At 53.9% G+C, this 18,352-nt stretch overlaps 8 protein-coding genes across 8 annotated transcripts; 5 read left to right on the top strand and 3 right to left on the bottom strand.

Moving 5' to 3' along the window:
- Nucleotides 1–1,394: 1,394 nt before the first annotated feature.
- Nucleotides 1,395–2,486, bottom strand: B0T26DRAFT_742493 (uncharacterized protein; the record flags this gene model as incomplete). The annotated part of the gene is made up of 4 exons (XM_060444125.1): nt 1,395–1,850; nt 1,926–2,083; nt 2,307–2,310; nt 2,436–2,486. 4 exons carry the CDS (start codon nt 2,484–2,486, stop codon nt 1,395–1,397), a joined length of 669 nt encoding a protein of 222 aa, XP_060295381.1.
- Nucleotides 2,487–4,368: 1,882 nt separating this feature from the next.
- Nucleotides 4,369–5,934, top strand: B0T26DRAFT_742492 (uncharacterized protein; the record flags this gene model as incomplete). The annotated part of the gene is made up of 5 exons (XM_060444124.1): nt 4,369–4,465; nt 4,573–4,783; nt 4,813–5,496; nt 5,610–5,728; nt 5,771–5,934. The coding sequence occupies 5 exons, from the start codon at nt 4,369–4,371 to the stop codon at nt 5,932–5,934; spliced, it is 1,275 nt and encodes a 424-aa protein (XP_060295380.1).
- A 1,209-nt stretch (nt 5,935–7,143) lies between these two features.
- Nucleotides 7,144–7,776, top strand: B0T26DRAFT_678317 (uncharacterized protein; the record flags this gene model as incomplete). The annotated part of the gene is made up of 2 exons (XM_060440213.1): nt 7,144–7,326; nt 7,399–7,776. The coding sequence occupies 2 exons, from the start codon at nt 7,144–7,146 to the stop codon at nt 7,774–7,776; spliced, it is 561 nt and encodes a 186-aa protein (XP_060295379.1).
- A 1,298-nt stretch (nt 7,777–9,074) lies between these two features.
- On the top strand, nt 9,075–10,753 carry B0T26DRAFT_650975 (glycoside hydrolase superfamily; the record flags this gene model as incomplete). Its single annotated transcript, XM_060438238.1, has 4 exons — nt 9,075–9,140; nt 9,213–9,254; nt 9,314–9,428; nt 9,489–10,753. 4 exons carry the CDS (start codon nt 9,075–9,077, stop codon nt 10,751–10,753), a joined length of 1,488 nt encoding a protein of 495 aa, XP_060295378.1.
- A 606-nt stretch (nt 10,754–11,359) lies between these two features.
- On the bottom strand, nt 11,360–12,249 carry B0T26DRAFT_754100 (uncharacterized protein; the record flags this gene model as incomplete). The annotated part of the gene is made up of 2 exons (XM_060445789.1): nt 11,360–11,807; nt 11,885–12,249. 2 exons carry the CDS (start codon nt 12,247–12,249, stop codon nt 11,360–11,362), a joined length of 813 nt encoding a protein of 270 aa, XP_060295377.1.
- Nucleotides 12,250–12,483: 234 nt separating this feature from the next.
- On the bottom strand, nt 12,484–12,894 carry B0T26DRAFT_651353 (uncharacterized protein; the record flags this gene model as incomplete). Its single annotated transcript, XM_060438269.1, has 1 exon — nt 12,484–12,894. A coding segment is annotated over one exon (411 nt), but the record flags the coding sequence as incomplete, so codon positions are not given.
- A 1,894-nt stretch (nt 12,895–14,788) lies between these two features.
- On the top strand, nt 14,789–16,796 carry B0T26DRAFT_874029 (uncharacterized protein; the record flags this gene model as incomplete). The annotated part of the gene is made up of 5 exons (XM_060448022.1): nt 14,789–15,243; nt 15,382–15,523; nt 15,928–16,157; nt 16,370–16,652; nt 16,713–16,796. Exons 1-5 carry the CDS (start codon nt 15,041–15,043, stop codon nt 16,794–16,796), a joined length of 942 nt encoding a protein of 313 aa, XP_060295375.1. The 5' UTR covers nt 14,789–15,040.
- Nucleotides 16,797–17,235: 439 nt separating this feature from the next.
- Nucleotides 17,236–17,628, top strand: B0T26DRAFT_618072 (uncharacterized protein; the record flags this gene model as incomplete). Its single annotated transcript, XM_060436019.1, has 1 exon — nt 17,236–17,628. A coding segment is annotated over one exon (393 nt), but the record flags the coding sequence as incomplete, so codon positions are not given.
- Between the last annotated feature and the right edge of the window lie 724 nt (nt 17,629–18,352).

Below are 18,352 nucleotides of genomic sequence, written 5' to 3'. Positions count from 1 at the left end.
TATAGGACTACCTAGGACTCCAAGTACACGCAAACAATTAAATGGTTCATACAATTCTCACGAAACTTAAGCTTAAGCCCCAAAGCCTAGCTTTTACATTGAAGGCCTTAATCACACCGTGAAGAGTTTATCACACCAGAGTAAGGTCTCCATTATGCTGTGATACTCCTTAACCTATGAGGTGTCGGTTTTCATGGTGAACCCTCGCTCGACTCTTCCATCACACTATTTGGCTCCCATCCATAATCTGGGCCCCAAAAGCTATCCGAATCACCACCAGTACTTGACTCTTCAACTTTATTCAACCCATTGCCGAGATTCGCAACATGCAATGGACAAAACGCAGTTCTCCGCCTCCATACGATTCGATTGTACTCCATCGGTAGGCTTCGGCAGCCTTTCACCACCGACCAATAACGCCGCTGTTGTCAGGGAGTTGGCAGTATGCCCTGTCACTCGAGCGACCATAGTTTCCATTGCTAACATTATCCACTCCCGCAGCATCCATCACGGCGGCCTCTCTGGTTGCTTCCCCGGGTCCTGAGCGGAGAGAGATACAGCACCGAGGAAGCAGCCTTTCCTCTACCCACAAAGTCACAACTACATCAGCTTCTGTTGTGATGTCGATGGATTCCTTGATACATACCCTAAATGTTAACGAAAATGCCAACGGGGCTTCGATAAAGTTCCGCTCAGGTTTCAAATTGATGCAGTATAACCTCTTAGAATTCCACGGGGCCTCGCCTTGGATCCTCACGAGATGGCCGAAAAACCGGATCGGTGGGAAGCATTCGACAAAGTTGACGGTGCTCCGACGCCTTGACGATAGTATGACCCTAAGGTCCTTGCGCTCGCTAACATCGAGGGAACGGCGTCTTGGAGTGAAAAAACTGTCGTTTGTTGTCGTTTGTTGTTAGGTATCTCTCCGCCAGCTGAAACGTCCCAATTCCCGCCGCATCCACTAGATTTACTTGGTTGGGTTGGCTTCTTCCGTACGTCCACGACGTGCCTGCTCTGTTGAGAGCAAGAGATATGCACCGGCACATTCCTCGGTACATATATCCTGTCCAAAGAGTACTGAGACTCGTGCGCGTCTTCGGATTCCGGGGGCTGTTTTCGAGCGAACATATGTACGTACAATTCCCGGCTTGTGAGTTGATGAGGTTTCCGAGACCCCTGTATCGGAAGAGATTTCCGTCCGGCGTGCCCTCAAAGTCATGAGGGGGTTTGATTTCTTCCCACTGGCATTGTTCCCCCATGGGCAGGGCTGTCCAGACGGCCAAAAAGGGATGGTCGGTCGTTAGCACCGCCCATGGCGAGTGGTGCGGAGAGCATTGCTTGTCGTGTTCTGCGCATGATACGTCGCGGTATCGGTCATTTTCTAGTAGGTCTAGTCAGTTCCAGTCAGTCCATAATAAGGAGTAATCCTCATTTTGGGCCGGGATCTCTTTCTGCAGACGCAAGAACGCATTTCGCCCTTCTCCGTAGAGTAGAGGCATATCGATGCCAAATATGCTTAGGAGGCAATATGCCAGGTCTTCGTCCCTAGTGGTCTCCCTTGTTGATGCCCATGACATCTTCTGCGCCGCTGAATAGTCCTCCAAATGACGAAAACGAAGCGCATTCTCAGTAATACCGGTAATTTCCGTGATAAGTGGCTGCAAACTCCATTTCGTCCCAATATCGGTCCAGTTTGCCGAGTAGAACTCGACATTATCGGGGGCGATAAGCTCTTGAAGACACCAGCCTCGTGTGAACCAGCGAGCCTCCCGGAACTCGGCCTCTGGGAAATGTGGGTTTCGAGAAGGGACATCTTCGAGGAGCGTGTAGTAGACCGCTGCGCGAAAATACTAGTTGAACATCGAATTGGTGGCTTCTGAAAGCTCTGGGCTGCTTGTCTTATCGATGCAGGTGTCAATCCAGACCCATTTGATACCATCCTTCCTCGCTTGCTTGCAACAGGCCAATATCTTTCGGAACCCCTTCATCGATGTCCCCGCAGGAGTTTGAAGATCTTGAAATGTAACCTCCTCGTCTCCCCAGGTATGGGACAGAATGGCGTACCGAGGCGCATATTCGGCATCTTGAGGGCCTGCCAGCGCCAGAGTGTCAACACTGAGGAGACGCATCTTGAAAGCGCCTGCTGAGCTGAGGGATTGTTGGTGAAATTCGAGTTTGGGTTCGAAATTTGAGCGGGGAAAGCAAATTGATCGCTGCAGCCTTAGGGCGATCAAACGTCGGGCCATGTCCGGGTTGCCCCGCGCTATCGATCAATTAGCAGTACTTGGCAGGTCTTGTAATCGTACCTACCTAGGCAAGCGGTTGGCAAAATAACACGAACTGCAAAGAGGGATTGGTCTGTGCAGGTGGCTTTACACTAGCGGACACTACCAATTTTACAGCGACACTACAACATTCGATGGCATCCGACTCACACCACAGCTGTTGGCACCACACCGCCAGTCCATCACCACCATCACTGCCATCATGGCACCGCATTACCCAACGCCAGTGAAGACGCACCTCATTGGAACAGCTGCATTCCTCGACCACCACGCCCAGTACTTCCACACTGATCTTTTCAAAGAGTTCGGCATCCGCAGTAAAACCCAGGGCTAGGAGATCCTACGCAATGCCAAGGACCGGAGGTATCCAAAATGCATCGCTTGCGAAAAAGGATTTGTTTCTCTATTAAGTGCCAACCGCCGTATCCAAGCCGCCAAGCTCGCGCTTCAATATTGTCCTCGTCCAGAGGACTGGCACCATATCCGGTGGTCAGATGAATGCCATTTTGGACTCTTTTCCGAAGGGACGATTCGGATTATCAGGAAGCCAGGGGAACGTTATTGTCCAGACTGTATTCACCACCATGAGCCTGAACCAGCGGCAGGAACCGAAATCCGAAGATATCACGTCTGGGCGGCCGTCGGATGGAATTTCAAGTCCGAGATGCATTTTTACAAAGTCCCAACAAATACCAGTAGAAAGATGAGCTTACAGACCTATCGCGACGAGATTCTGGAGAAGGTTGTTAGTCCTTGGCTTCTCCGTGGCGATGCTTCCGTGCTGGAAGAAGACGGATATTCAGGGCATGGAGGTGGAAATTCGAAGCGTGGGAATATCGTGAAGCAGTGGAAGCAAGATCACGGATTGAAGCATTACTTCAATACCTCTGGCTCTCCAGATTTATCGCTAATGAGAATTGCTGGAGGGCTGTAAAGCAGTATATACGTGCCAATCTTCGAATTGATGCGAATATTATAGCCTGGCAGTTGAAGCAGGGCCTGGCAGTTGAAGCAGGGCCTGGCAGTTGAAGCAGGGCCTGGCAGTTGAAGTAGGGCCTGGCAGTTGAAGCATGGAGGCGACTGAGTCAAGCGAAAATCAATGAGTACGTAGATTCCATAGTAAGGCGGATGCATTTTGCGGATGCAAGATGTGTTAGAGGGCGAAGGTCGTATGACAGGGTGGTAACAGCCACTACATAGAGATACCTAGATTTATATGTAAATCTGGCCTCCAGGGATGTACCTTAAAGTAATGAGTTCGTCTTTTTTTGTCAACCGCTTGCTAGGTAGGTAGAGTGTCTCAGTGCCTGTTTAGCAGAGCTACAACGGTAAGGCACTGTCAGAAAGAAGGCCATTTCGGTGACCATCGACGGCCGCCTCGGCGACCATTACGGCCACCTCGGTGACACTAAACAACAAGTATAAGAATAAGGTGTCTGGCATGCCACAAAAGACACATCAATCAATCTACATCGTTTTCTCCCCATATCACATGCAGTGCAGTACTTCTGACAGGCACATCTCCGTTAGGAGGTTAGCCTGTGAGCTTCTTAATTCTCGCTGCCGAGAAATACGTGCAACCAACGAGCCAACTCTGACATCGCGACGAGGGAAATCTGGTAGCCCTTGGGGCTTGCTAGTGTTGGCGCGACCGGAGATGCGGAAACCATAGCGCCCAGCTGGCAGCACTGCGTCAAGTGCCGGGCACGCGCGCATGCTGTCGCGACTGGGCTGGAGTTGAAAGCAAGAACAGGCACACCTGCCCGCCTGAAGAACACCGGGGCCCTCAATTAGCCCACCTGCGCGTATTTTCCCGTCGTTGTGGCGAGTACCAGCTTTCTGCCTCGGGCGCCATTGTCTTTTAGCTTTTACTAAACCGTGAACTTTCCAGTTGTCTGCCAGATAAGTCATCGATGCGCACCTCGCAAGCTCGCTAGAATTCCCTGAGATTCCGTGATCCTCAGCCACCTAATTAATTAATTAAGTCTCGAATCTGTGGAATAGAGACCGACGATTCCACAAGGCGATGAGCGACCAAGGACCTCAAAGCCACTGGTCACCCACATCAGATCGTTGCTACGTCATGGTGGAAACATGGGACAGTCTTATTCACTCAATTGGAGGGCTGAGCCTTGAGGGCGGCACTGCCAAGTTGTCTGGGTCAACGTCTAGCCACTGTCGTTCTATTCAGACTCTCGTGGAAGAGCTTGCACAAGCTGCCGAAGCCACTGCCGCGCAAGCGAAGCAAGTTCCCCTGACTGGGAGCCCGGACACTCGAGCAGGCCAGCGCAACTGATCTCTCTGAGACAACAAGCCAAAACCCTCGCAAATACTGCAGCGAAATTCGGCGATGCAACCGACCGCTACTTTGTAGCTCATATTACCTCGCTTGCTGGTCAAGGAACAAGCACGCGAAAAATACTGTCGCATTTCCATGGCTCTTTGATGCGCATCGTTAAGGAGGTTCTCAATAGAACCACCGATGACAGTCGCGTCTTGTTGGAATACTGGAGCGCTGCTACAAGAGGTGTCTTGACGGCTCCGGTACCCTGCGCTACGAAAACTACTCCATTCCCCTGCGCGAAGCCAGCCTCGGACGGCCTTACGACGCCGACTTCGAGAGCGAGGAATACTACGACCATGAAGAGCGCCTAGCCGACGATCAATATGCTAAAGCCTCCAGTGTGCAATGCGAGCGCAAATTAGACGGCGAGCGCAAATTAGACAACGAGAGGAAGCAAGACGAAAACTGGATCGGCTTTTGGGTTCGGGCGCTCAGCAGTTTTCCAAATGGACCGACATTATTTTATCCGGCAACAAGTCGCTTTCCTAAACTGCGTTTGGCAGATGTTCCGCGGTGCCTATTCGGGGCATTTGATCCAGCCAGTTCTGGTCGGAATGACGACTATGTCTTCGCTTCCTCAGAGAGTGTCTCCGCGGAATCGTGGCGCAGCAAGGTCGATCTCCTTTCAAGGGTAGAAGAGGAGGCAACAGGAAGGCTACACAGGCATTTGACCAAGTCATGTTTTGGGGCAGGGAATGGCGACGACAATCTGGTGTCGTGGAGCAGTTCACTGATATTTGTCATTCAGTACGCGATCTGGAGATGTTGCAATCGTTGCTGTGCCAATAGCGAGGTCAAGATTTGCGCAGTCGACACGACCATGTTTCCCCAAGGGCAGTTTGTGCGGGATATAACGTTGATCCGGGCGTATCATCAAACTTCCGACCTCGACGAAAAGATGCGGGATTTTTAAATTTTCGTCTCGATACCCCATGTTATGATAACGGGGATTATCTTTCCCAGGGAGAATTGCACCACAGGGGGCGATCTTGTGTGTTCTCGCTTGACCAACTCATCAAGGCCGGACTACATGGCCTGTACCCTGAATTTGCAGAAAATACCGCAAAGAAAAAATGGACAAACCGCGTGAAATGTCTTCGTTCAAGGTGGTGGTCTAATGAGCATACAACGACCCAACTAGATATAAAAAGAGCCCTTGAAATGACCAGAGCATGCTTCAGCATCTTTAATGCTAATGACGTGGCATTGCTACTCTTGTCATTCAAAAACCGCAAGCTTCGGCCCACAACTGCAACCGGCCCATCTCGACCGTACGACGGCCACGAGAGCGTCGAAGGAGCCTGACGGACTACGGGCCGAAAGAGATTCAGTGATACACGGAAATTGCGGAAACGAGAATGCCGGAGAAGGGTGATCTGAGTTAGCTCGTCTGATTTAATAGCAACTTACTTGAGGGAGTCTTTGAATGCCCGTGAGAAATCCGGCATGCAAGTGATCTTCGATGAAAAAAGGCTCAAGCCAGTTATATGTCTGGTTCATGGAGCAAAATGACACACCAAAAACACCGCAGGGAGAGTACATGGAGTAGCATGGTCGCCCTCGGTGGCAAAGCTGAGTGGCTTCCCTCCTGACAAAAGGAAGATGGTCTTCTCCGGAAGCAAAGTGCAGACTAGAACATTTCTCAGTATCTCAGGCGATAGGTGCATTAGCCGATCTGGCTATCTAGATACCTGATTATTTACATGGTCCTGGCATTCAGCTTTCGCCCCTTGGTCGCCGATGAACTGACGGTTTTGCCTCGAATGCCTCAGACTCTGCCAAGACAAGCTACTGAGGATTTTTCTGGTGTCGCTGACGCCGATAATTATTACTGCTGCCTGCTCCCCCAAAAAAATGAGACGCATGAGTATCCCACCGCTCGACTACCCAAATTGGTATGCCGTATATGCAACAGTGGCTGATTGGGCAGGTTAGGATGAAACCCTCCGGTTTTGGCGCTGGAAAAACGACACTGCGACGTACGTGCGCCACCTTGGAGCAAGTAAGCAACCAAGCCAACCATCTGATGGCTGACGGCGCAGCATAGCCAATTGACTTCTGGCCGTCTTTCCGGGCGGTTTCTATCAGGCCCCAATTCTTGGGTTACAATCCGGCAGTGCTTAGAAGTAGAACCGTAGCTTTGTACCGTGGTCAACGCTGAATAGCTCACCGCCATCAATTTCGCTTGTAAACATATTACACAATAACAACTGATGCCTGGTGCAGTGAATGTGAGAATGAGGTCAGCATGGTCCTTTGACCCACGCCAGGCCAGTTTGACGACGGGCTAGTTAAGCACGTAGACGAGTTGCCCAAGGATGGCCATGGGGGGGGGGGGGGGGGGGGGGGGGTTGCGAGGAAGAGCACGACCAGCAGAAAGAACATAAATACTGGCCTCCTTCTCAGTCCGTCTTGTCTAGTCTTTTTTATTCACAGACGGCCCATTAGCTCATTCTCAGTCTCTCAAATTCCCACCATTCCAATCCTGTCGGTCTACGTCTCGCAACTACCAAAATGGTCGCTATCAAGCTCGCTTTCATCAGCACTTTGCTGGCCACTGCCTTCGCCTTGCCCGCGGCCAGCGGCCCAAGCGAGAGCCCCGTCCTTGATGTGAGCGAGATTGATGCGCGAGGAGAGATTGCCAGACGCGGACAAGGCATCCACCTGGTCAACTGCCCCAGGAACTCGCTCATCGTGGTAAGAAAGCGCCATCTCTGCCCCCTCTTTCCCAGGCCGACAGCTTGCTAACCGTAGACCTAACTGGCACAGTACTGCGCAAATGACGGCAGCAGCAGCTGCAACTCGTACCCGTCGTCCAACAACGTCGTCAGGTTCGGATCCCTCTTCCAGTGGGAGGGTGGCAACTACGGCGGCACCTTCTCGACGGGCGTCGTCTTCTCGTGGCAGATTGCATTCAACGCCCAGACCAACCTCTATCCCAACTATTCGGGGGTTGGCTCGGGCACCAACGGCTTCACCACGTTCGACTGCTTCAAGGACGACAAGCACACCATGTTCAACGACGCCAACGGCTCAGGCGCCTGCAAGGCCATCTACTACTGCCTGCCCGGCACCGGAATGGTTGGAAACGGGCGGGTGAAGGAGCGGGAAGCCCTGGGCGACTCTGCGCCGGCTGTGCCTGTATAGATAGTCTCATTGTCACACCGTTACCGAATTATACTACATGCTCGTCTTTCTCACGCTTTACCTGATGATTGTCAAGTTTTCACTTCCCTCGATTCTTGCGACTGAGATGATGCAAGTAGGTGCGTCTCTGGCTTGGTGACTGGATGAATGTAGATGCAGGAGTCAGCAGTGAAAGTCACCAGCAATGGGCGACGGACCAGGAGAGACGACTGTACATCCCAACCCCTGGCCCCTGAATTTTGCGAGTAACAAAAAATGTTTGTAATTAATATCCCTGACGCAATATAATCATGGACGGCTTAATTAAACGCTGACCATTGAAGCCCACCACAATTAGCCTGTGCCGGCGATATATGAACACACGGGGAAAGTGGCCTCGGCCGCAGTCAGATCATCCAGCGCGACCTGGTTTTTTCCGCTCTTGCACATCTCCAACGGAAACACGATCGGCAGTCATCTGCGTGCACGCATTCGCTCTTATATGAATTTTGCCTGGTTGGGGCGGTGAGCTCCCAAGAGTCTGAAACTTGGCGTGTTTGATCTCACACTCGACCCCTTTTTTCGAGATCAGACCACCGCGCGCCGTTTCGTCAGGGCATTGCGGACATGGGCAAGGAAGGACCGGGCCGTCCGAGAGCCCGGGTTTAGGCGTCGCTTGTTTGTTTCTGCTTCTGCTCTTTCGTGTCGGCTTTTGTTCGTCTTCTGCTCTTTCCTGTCGGCTTTTGTTCGTTTTCCATTTTGTGCTTGTTCGCATGCAGCTTCGCGCGCGACTTGCGCCCCAATCCAACCTGCAGTTCCGTGGCGCAGTTTCTCTCCCGGGGCGACGTAGAATCAGCCTATTATAAACGAAACGAGCCCCTTTCTCAGCGCGAGCGAGCCAGCCTGTGCTGGGCTCCACGGCCGCCGTTTCCCTTTGTGATCTGACGTTAAGCGACCAGCACTCCAGAGGGGCCAAACGTCCGGCACTGCGAGGTGGGGGCTGGGATGGGCAATGCACGTCATCCACGGCGATCCCTCGTGCCGTTCCCATCAAAAACCCCGAGCGCGACTGTCTCGCTAGGACGGATAACCCCTCCCGGCCATTGCTACATAAGCCAGCCATCGCTCTCGACAAGGGCCCTAACCTGCCTATGATTCCAGATCTGGCGCCGATCTGACCACTTGGTTGGTTTGTTCGTGGCGACTGCCTGTCTCTGACCACTCTTTTACGTTTCACTCGTTTTATCCTGTGGCTTTCTCGTAAAGACCACCGTCACTCGTTGATTTACATATTGCACGCGAGCGACCGTTCATTCACCATGCTTTCAAAGTCACTCGTTTATTCCGCGCTCGTGTCTCTGGCAGCCGCGAGAGTTCAGTACTTGGTAAATCACCGCACCTTGTGTCTGACGGAGGCATCCGCGTCGAGGTCTACATACTAATGCGGCTTCTTGTAGGGAGTTGGAATTGCAGGAGGAGATTTTGGCTGCCAAATTGATGTATGTCTCAAGCTAACTCAAACATCACGCTCAAGCTGACTGTGTATTCACTCCACCAGGGCTCTTGTCCAACTGGGTCGACACAGCTGCCGCTGAGCTCGCTCGGTGGCGGCGATGGCGAGGGGCAGATGAAGCACTTTGTCCAGGACAACCAGATGAACATGTTCCGGTTGCGTGCGTTTCCCGCACCTCGTTCCCTCCCGCTTCCTCCGTGCTGACGCCGCCCCTGTGCAGCGATATCGTGGCAGTTCCTCGTCAACAACAAGCTCGGCGCCACGCTGGACAGCACCAACCTGGCCAAGTACGACAAGCTCGTGCAGGCCTGCCTGGCGACGGGCGCGCACTGCATGGTTGAGATCCACAACTTTGCGCGGTGGAACAAGGTAGTCATCGGGCAGGGCGACGGCTCCGTCACCGACGACCACTTCGTGTCGCTCTGGGCGCAGCTGGCAACAAAGTACGCCGCAGCCGACCGCGTCGTGTTCGAGCTGATGAACGAGCCGCACGACCTCGACGTGACCATATGGGCGGCGACGTGCGGCAAGGCCATCGCGGCGATCCGCAACGCCGGCGCGACCACGCACACGATCCTGCTGCCGGGCACCAACTTCAACAGCGCGGCCAAGCTCGTGTCGAGCGGCAGCGCCGACGCGCTGGCCGCACTGACGAACCCGGACGGCACCGCCGACGGGCTGCTGCTCGACGTGCACAAGTACCTCGACACGGACAACAGCGGCACGCACGCCGAGTGCGTCACCAACAACACGGACGCCTTCGCCGAGGTCGCCGCGTTCCTGCGGCGCACGGGTCGCAAGGCCATCGTCAGCGAGACGGGCGCCGCGCCGGGCGACGCGGCCTGCCTGGCCATGTTCTGCGAGCAAAACGCCTTCATCAACGCCAACGCTGACGTCTTCGTCGGCCTCGTGACCTGGGGCGCCGGCAGCTTCAGCCCGTCGTACCTGCTCAGCGCCACGCCCAGCCGCCAGGGCGGCAAGTACGTCGACAACGACCTGATGGCGCAGTGCGTGGTTCGGACGTGGCGCGAGGCCAGCGATGTCGCCGCGGCCCCGCCCAGCAGCAACAGCAACGGCAGTGTCGTGCTCAGCGCCACCAACAGTGGCGACACTGTCGCGGCACCAACCGCACCTGCGGCAGGGACGGGTACGTGGGCCACGGCCATCACGGCCGCATCTGCAGCACTTGCGGGCGCCGCCAGCCCTACGACGCTAATACTTGCCCAACCCGCAGGAGCGTCTGGTCTGGGAGTGCCCACCGGGGGGGATGCGCCGCACGTGTCGGCGACAAGCGCGCCTGTGGCACCTGACACGGGCGTGTTCCCAACCGCCTCGGCGACGGAGAACGGGACGGGCTTCGTGACTGGGTCTGGCCCGGCGTCGCCCTCGACCTTTGTCAAGGTCAGCTGGGCCGTCCGCGTCCAGATGGCGCCCAATGGGCTGCTGTTGCTGGTGATGGGTCTGGTGGCGGCCGCTCTCGTGTGAAAGGGGTGACATATTACCTTGTGATGGCATGGAGGAGGTGCGGGGGGTGGGGAGGGGTGTGGGAAGGGGGGGAGATGAGTTTGGTTGCGAAGGAGTAGTCTTGCTATTATTGACTGTTATTTTGACTGCTATTTGGGGAAATATTAATGAGGATGAGGTTTCTGGATCCGGCATGCTTAAAATTGTGCCTTCCTCCCTTCGTATAGGATCTCTGCGCCTCCCTTTCCCTGGACAGTGCAGGGTGCAGTGCTTGATCACTCCCCGTGTTCGTGGGTGGTGGCCTGGGCATGTGCGTTGATGGTGACACAAATGAGGTCTAACTCCGTGGTAGGCAGGATTCTTCTCGTCCGGCAGTGCAGATGCTAGCCGGTTGGCCACAAAGTTTTGGAGCAGGTGTGGCGTCAGAGGCCGGGTGACGGAATAAGGGAGGCCGGGCATGATGTCCATCTCGTAGACGTGGGCCGGCATGAGTCTGTCACCGAGGGTGCTGCGGTAGACACAGGCGGGCACGACCTGGGGGGTGGATTCTCTGGGCAGTCTGGATCAGGTCCATAGACGAGTCGTGAGCGCGGAACTGGAACACTCTAGGCGGGCCGCTGACGCCCGTCACCAGGCGGTGTAGCTGAAGGCACCCTGCACGGGGGTGGGCGAGACGTGGGCGGCGCCGTTCCAGAAGACGTACTCGCCGCACTGCTGCCGTGTCGCCATCTTCTTGAGCCCGAAGAAGCTTTGGATGGCGCTGTTGAGGACCCTCGTGAACCCCCTCGTATCAGACTCTCCATCTGCCGAACCTGCCGACTCCGCCAACAACATGTCATTGAACCCATCAAACCGGTCGGCGACCTCATTCTCAGAGACACGAGCCACGTAGAGGGCTTGCGCCGCTGGTGGGACCTCTCCGAGGTCGAACACGACCCAGCCGACCGGGTTCGCGTCCGCGTCGGTGATGTGGAGGACCCTCTGCGAAGACACGGCCGCGCCGCCGACGAGATACATGGACCGCGGCTGGAACCTGAAGAGGTCCACAAAGGCGGCGCCCGACTGGTACGGGCTGCTAAACCCGTGGGACGTCACGCCCAGGGCTTGACTTTGGCCCCACCGAGCACGACGAGCCAAGACACCGCCATGTACGGGGTTGTTGAAGTAACATGTGGCGCTGTTTCGGGTGGCGGCGCTGGAGACGGACCTGGATGTATGCGGATGCTGTCGACAAGCGGCTTGGAGGTTTGCACAGGGCCGTGGAACCAGATGCGCCCATGGTCGAAGTCCAGGCCCAAGACGGCTGGTCCTGGAGGACGGACGGCCTGTTGACTGTCACTTTGGGGAACCAAAGGAATTGCATCATCAGCAGACGCGTATGTGAGGTCGCGGGATGTGTACGTCGACACCAAGGCGTTCCAGTTCGCGATGAAGTCGGCCGTGTCTTCCAAGTCGGAGGATTGGGGCGCCGCTCCCTGCACGAGCCTGCCCTTGGCAGCTTTGAAGCTATCGGCCATTTTAATGAGCCACTGCTCGTCCATCTAAGCCACGGCGTCCCGGTCTTCGGCTTCCAGCGCCGACCGGCACGCCCAGATCATGCGTGCGTGTGTAGTGGATCGTCCGACGAGAGCATCCACTCCTGGGTAATCCAGGCCCGCCCCGAGAGGCGCTGTTGTGAGGCTCGTCACGTCTTCGTCTTGGTAGATCCGCCCCATCTTCGTCGACTCTCGCTGCCAGTCAGCGACATGGTCCTAGACGATGCAGAGACTGTCGATCCACAGGTAGCGGAGGCCCAGTCTCCGCGTGATGATTACAGCGTCCTGAAACGTTCGCGAGAGGGCGGAAAATGGGACATGCTCGCGGTGATGGTCAATATTGCCCCTCCTGGTGGTGAGAATTTGCGTCTTCCCCCAGCAGTGGCTCAGTGCGGCGTACGCGGCCGAGGAGGATGGATCAGATATGTACAGCCGCGGCTCGGCAGATCCGTCCGGAGGCCCGACATCAAGAACCCGGCCAGGAAGCCTCGGCACCTCGTCCGAGGCCGGCATGTCTAGCGGGGAGAATAGCCTTCGGCACTCTAAATGGTTGGCGACGCAAGTTTGGTGCCCGTCTTGGAGAAGATTGAACGCTTCCTCTGAACCTGCGTCCTGAAGGAGTGGTCTGCCGAGCACAGTTTGGCTGGCCTCTGCTTTGCTACCTAGGTAGAGAGTAGAGGGGTTAGGGGCTTTGTTGACCTTCGAGCGTGAATTCTACAAGGGAGAGGCTGCTGGGGAGAAGTGGGGGTCAAACCAGGTTTGGCAAAGAGACTCGGGTTGACTGTGTCTCAATCGTCGCCGCTTGGGAGGGAATATGGGCGTCGATTCCAATGAGCATCAGGGGGCCGACGAATTCAGCGATGCGAGGCGCGCCATTAACTGTACTGGCGTCTGTGCGGTTCTGATCCATCCCCTTCCATCAGGCCGCAAAGAGGGCACCTTGCCGCCGATGCTAGAATGGTCTGGGCATTTTGAAGATGACGAAGCCATCCGGCTCGCACAGCGCGTCGAGAGTAATCCCAGCGCATAAAGGCCTGCCGCGCTCAAATTGCCTACCGTGTGTGTTGTTATATCTGCATCCCAGGGAGGGGACTGTATCAGCTCCCCGTGCAGTATTTTCTCACTCAACACGGAAATCACAGGCCTGTATCATGATATTAGATGTACGGGTGATGTGCCCGGACTATCTAATCTCGGGCGTTTGTCCTAGAATTAACAAAAAAGCGGATCTGAAATCTTTTGATTGTGGCGCCCCCCAAATCTTCCACACACCCCATTTGTTGGGGAGACATCGTGTGATTTGCATTGGCTAGCTAACTCTTTGGGAGGCAGAGCCCCGTGCTAAATGTGTGGACGGGACCCCGTGCGCGGGCTTCTCCAGCTCGGCTTCATGTAGACTAGCTGTAAGTCATGCAACAGTAGCTCTGTAGGTGCTGAATGTACGGTTTCCGGGCTTCAACAGGAAGGCCGGTGGCGGTTGCAAAGACTTTATGAGGGCTGAGCTCGTCTTCATTTGCAGCGGTAGGTAGAAGATTAGTTACCTTCACCACGCTTTCCGCTACAAAAGGCCACAGCCAATCTGGTATGTTCCATGCCCCTACCAGCTAGTGCCAAGTCCCGCAACACCCTCCCCTCGACAAGAGATCAGATAAATCCTCAAAGAGGTTTCGACAGGCATCTAATTTTCCTAAGGTGAAAGTAGGTTTTTAGAGTGCCCTCACCATCTGCTTAGTTGGTCGCCTCTTTACTAGGGTTGGGCAATTAATCTCCCAGAGGCTCCTGCCTTCTTTGACCAGAATCTCGACAGTAAACTAGGCATGAAAGCCATAATTTCCGTCTGACTTCTTGAGAAAAAAAGAGAATTCGGGGCTTTTGGGTCGGTCTCTCGCAATCTAATTAATCTCTGCCACATACCTGGGATAATATTTGCCCCGCTACTTCCTTCTACAAACTCCGTCGTCTTCTACTTACAAATTGTTTCTAGCGCCCTTCTACTTACAAATTATTTCTAGCGCCCCTCCACATCCAATTTTCTTAGCAAATCGTGCTCACTCCAGAGGTTCGTTTCTCGCCAATTATGTCTTCTCTTGTCCCAAATATGCCCGTCGCAACGCCCTGCACCCCTTTGTCATGTTCCAAGGACAGTTTAGGCACAACGTGCCTTGGCCTATTCCCCACAGCTGGCCATTCTTTGCTGCTCGGTGTGCCGGGTGCTGGGACTGGTAGCTGCAATGGAACCAAGGCGATGCTTCTCAAACTGCAGGTCCTTTTGCTTTTTTAGCTTTGATGCGGCATTTGGCTTGGGCGGACCCGGCATCCCGACACCCGTATCAACCGCTCCTCCTCCATCCCCGCGGCGGCGACGATCACTGAGACTGGATCAAAATATCGTTGACAGCACGTATGCAGCTAAACTTCGTAGCCTCCGTCGCCCCGCCGAAGACGACCCCTCTCCAGCCCCGAGACTCCCACGATGGCCCCGGCCATATCTTCCAAGACAAGAGTCGTCCAAAATAGGGGATCTCACGAATGAAAACACATCAAATCACGCGGCTTTTCCGAGCCCACCTTACTTGAAGTCACTTTCAATATCTTTGGAGCCACTGGAGAATATCCGCGGTCCAACTCCCACAGCCATTCATTCATCCTCTCGAACCGACACAGCTTTCTCGTATTCCTCGCTACTCAGCCACACAGCTCTCCCAGCTAACTCGCTGCTTGTAGGAACATAACCCACTACCCCAGCCCACCACATCTCTCGTCGCCTGCCAAGATGGAGTCGGCCAACATCACTGCTTGGGAGCTACAGATCGGCGGAGAGCTCGAACGGGAGGCCACACGGATGCTACTTGTCGCGCGTGGAACAGGGCATCCCCACGCGCACATCTTCAGAGTCCATAATCACAATCATGGCGAAGCGAACATTGATGACTGCCTGGTCGTGGATGCCAGGTGGTTTGGCTCGCACATGCACGAGTGCGAACTGAACTTGACCGCCCCGTTCTGCATACCCCTTCCCGGCGGCAGATCCTCAGGATGAGAAGGAGGCCAGAGTCAGAGCCAAGACGGGCATGAAGAAGATAACGGGGCAGACGAGGACACGCATCAGGACAGGGACGACAGAGCGCGCTCGCTCGCCCGCTTATGGACGCGCAACAACTGGTCCCGCCACCTCGCCGCCGACTCCAGTTTCTGCCCGGGGCTGCTCGACAACGACACGCAGGCCGCAATCTGCCGCGCTCTAGATAGGCACTTTGTATGGGTGTTATACATGTCCTACAGTAGCCCGAATACGAGATTCCCCTCCTGGGCGCACCTAAATAGTGGCTACGCAGTTGCCTCATTTTTGTATCACGGCATGTTCTCCTCGGTGGGACATCGATTATGGGCCTTCTGATATCAGCTGCATCTTAGATCGGGGCTCAGTCGCTGTTTGCGTGGCAGTGCATATTTGTACATGTACAACCATTGCCATTGCAGGGCAACGAGGGACTTGCCATGTGCTTGCGAGAGAAGTTGCCTTAACCTTCCCAACCCCCGACCAGCAGCCCGTGGCATTTCCTGAAGCGTTTAAACACCTTTTTTACTTCCAAGAGTGATCCTAGAGTGACAAAGATGGAAGCTTTTGCCGTGCTTGGGGTTTTCTGTAACGTTTTACAGCTAGTCCAGGCGAGCCTCGAAACCTTTTCATTAGTGAGGCGCCTTTTCAAGGATGGAGAAGCCGACCCAAGTCTTGGCCCCAGTGCTGCCGCCACGGCCGCCCTCGTGGGGAATCTACAGACGCTTCTGGCCAATAATCCGAACCCAGAAAACAATGCGGAACGCGAGCTCCGAGGCATCGCCGACGCTTGTCTGGCGTCATCGAAGAAACTCATTGCAGAAATCGACAAGTCAGTGAACAACAAGAGCAAAGGGAACATCTTTGCGTCAATTTGCTCAGCATTGAAATTGGGCTTATTCAAGAAGCTTCGATTCAAAAGACTCGAAAATGATATGCGAAGATATCAAAGAACGCTTGATTCGGGGTTTCTGCAGAAAATGTGGTTGGTTTTTGCTTCTTGCTAGTCTCTCGCTGTTGTATAAGCTGACGCATCACCCGAAGCACTGTCACAGAAGCAAACGCTCTCCGCGCCAGAGACGAGTTTCACGTCCTCAACAATTCACTGAAGAATTTCATTCTCCGCTATTCCGATGGCATGACAGAGATATCCGCACTTTTAGAAGCTATTAGGAGCCAAGTTAAATTAGAGTTCTTCCAGGTTCGAATCGACCAGGAACGAAGACGACTTCTCGGGAGCATCAAGTATCCCGGTATGAAAGAGCGACGGAACTCAATCTCTCAGCACCACAAAGACACATTTGAATGGACTTTCCCTGGCCAGAACGTTAGCGGCTCTGAGCAACCCCAAATCATCGTGACATCGCGGAGAGCTAACATGACACAGGACAAAACCGACGTTGATGATCAAAAAAAAACCCGCTGGAACAGCTTTACGGACTGGATCAAATCTGATGACAATATATACTAGATTTCCGGCAAGCCTGGGTCAGGGAAAAGCACCTTGATGGCATTCTTTATCAAGCATCCCCACACCATTGCGGCTCTTGAGGGCTGGAATCCCAATTCCAGAATAATCTCGCATTTCTTTTGGAGTGCTGGCCAGTCAATGCAGAAGAGTTTCAAGGGGTTGCTCTGTTCATTGCTGCACCAACTCCTCTCGGAAGACGATTCTCTTGCCAGTTCGTATCTATCGTCATTCCCAGAAGCCGGCCAAAAGGACTCCGACACAGATTAGTCCGAACATGAACTCGAGAAAGCTCTCTTTCACACAATATCTCTGCCAAGCAAATCGATATGCATCTTCATTGATGGGCTTGACGAGATTGCTGATGCGGATGGTTGTCCGAAACTCCTCGGCTTTCTTTCAGCGCTGGAGAGAGTCCAGAATATGAAGTTCTGTGTCCAGTCGTCCAGAACGGGCTTTGCAGGAGAGATTGGATCAATACCGCAAGCTGCGAGTCCAGGATCTCACGAGAAACGACATCCGCCGCTATGTCACGTCGACTTTACGGCCCTACTTTACCTCCACGTCCAATTCGGAAAATATATCCTCTCGGCACCGCGAGTTCATCGACGCTCTCTGTAGCAAAGCTGAAGGGGTATTTCTTTGGGTCCGAGTCGTTGTAAGGAGTCTCCAAAAGGGACTTACCAATCAAGACTCCATAAACGACCTCTATCAAAGACTTGGCACATATCCCGGTGACTTGCACAACCTCTTCAACGATATGTGGAACCGACTAGGCGAAGATGCCAAAGTCTACCAAGCCAAGGCAGCAAAGCTCCTCAACTTGATTATTCAGTCAACGAATAGGGACTTCTTTCGACCCATTGAACGCTCAAACATTAGCGTACTCGAAATAGTGCTTGTTATGGAACCGTCAGTTGAAAGGCTATTTAATGACCCAGACCCCAGCTACCTTGTAAGAGAATGCAACAAGGTTATTAACTACGTCGAAACACGGTGCGCCGGACTGTTGGAATGCCTGCCAAATGGTCAGTTCAACGTCTTTGCGGAGAGCCCGACTCAATATGACGCATTGCTTCACTTCCACAAATTATTCGTCCGCTTCATTCACCGAACCGCCTTTGACTTTCTAGTCACCACGCCAGAAGGCAGCCAGATACTCAGTTATGACAATTCCGTTACCGAAGGCCATTACGCATACCGGTTTACCCACTTGGAGTTGGTAATTTCGCGCATGTTTGTCCTAAGAACAGTTGACAGATCTCACAAACCCATATATCCTATTGTTGCCCCGGCCTGGCTCCAGGATCTCGCATCCCTAGGAAAGCACGCCATTCGTATGGACTCTCGCGAGTTCAAGGATCTTGTTTGGCGAGGCTTTCAGACTTTTAAGCGTGGCTGCTTCCCAGTTTTCCGGTCTCCCCTAGTTTCATCAACCATGTCAACCAAGCTAGACTTTATTTGGGCACTCATAACCGCTCCAATTCCAGATATATTGCATTCTCTTCTTCAAATTGGGCCATCGCAGGCGGCATCCTTCTATGGGACATACCTGCTGA

The sequence above is a fragment of the Lasiosphaeria miniovina genome (genome assembly GCF_030549165.1).
Source record: "Lasiosphaeria miniovina strain SMH2392-1A chromosome Unknown B0T26scaffold_5, whole genome shotgun sequence".
NCBI lineage: Eukaryota > Fungi > Ascomycota > Sordariomycetes > Sordariales > Lasiosphaeriaceae > Lasiosphaeria > Lasiosphaeria miniovina.
Note: the sequence above shows the minus strand (reverse complement) of the source record. Positions and strands in the feature narration are given on the sequence as shown.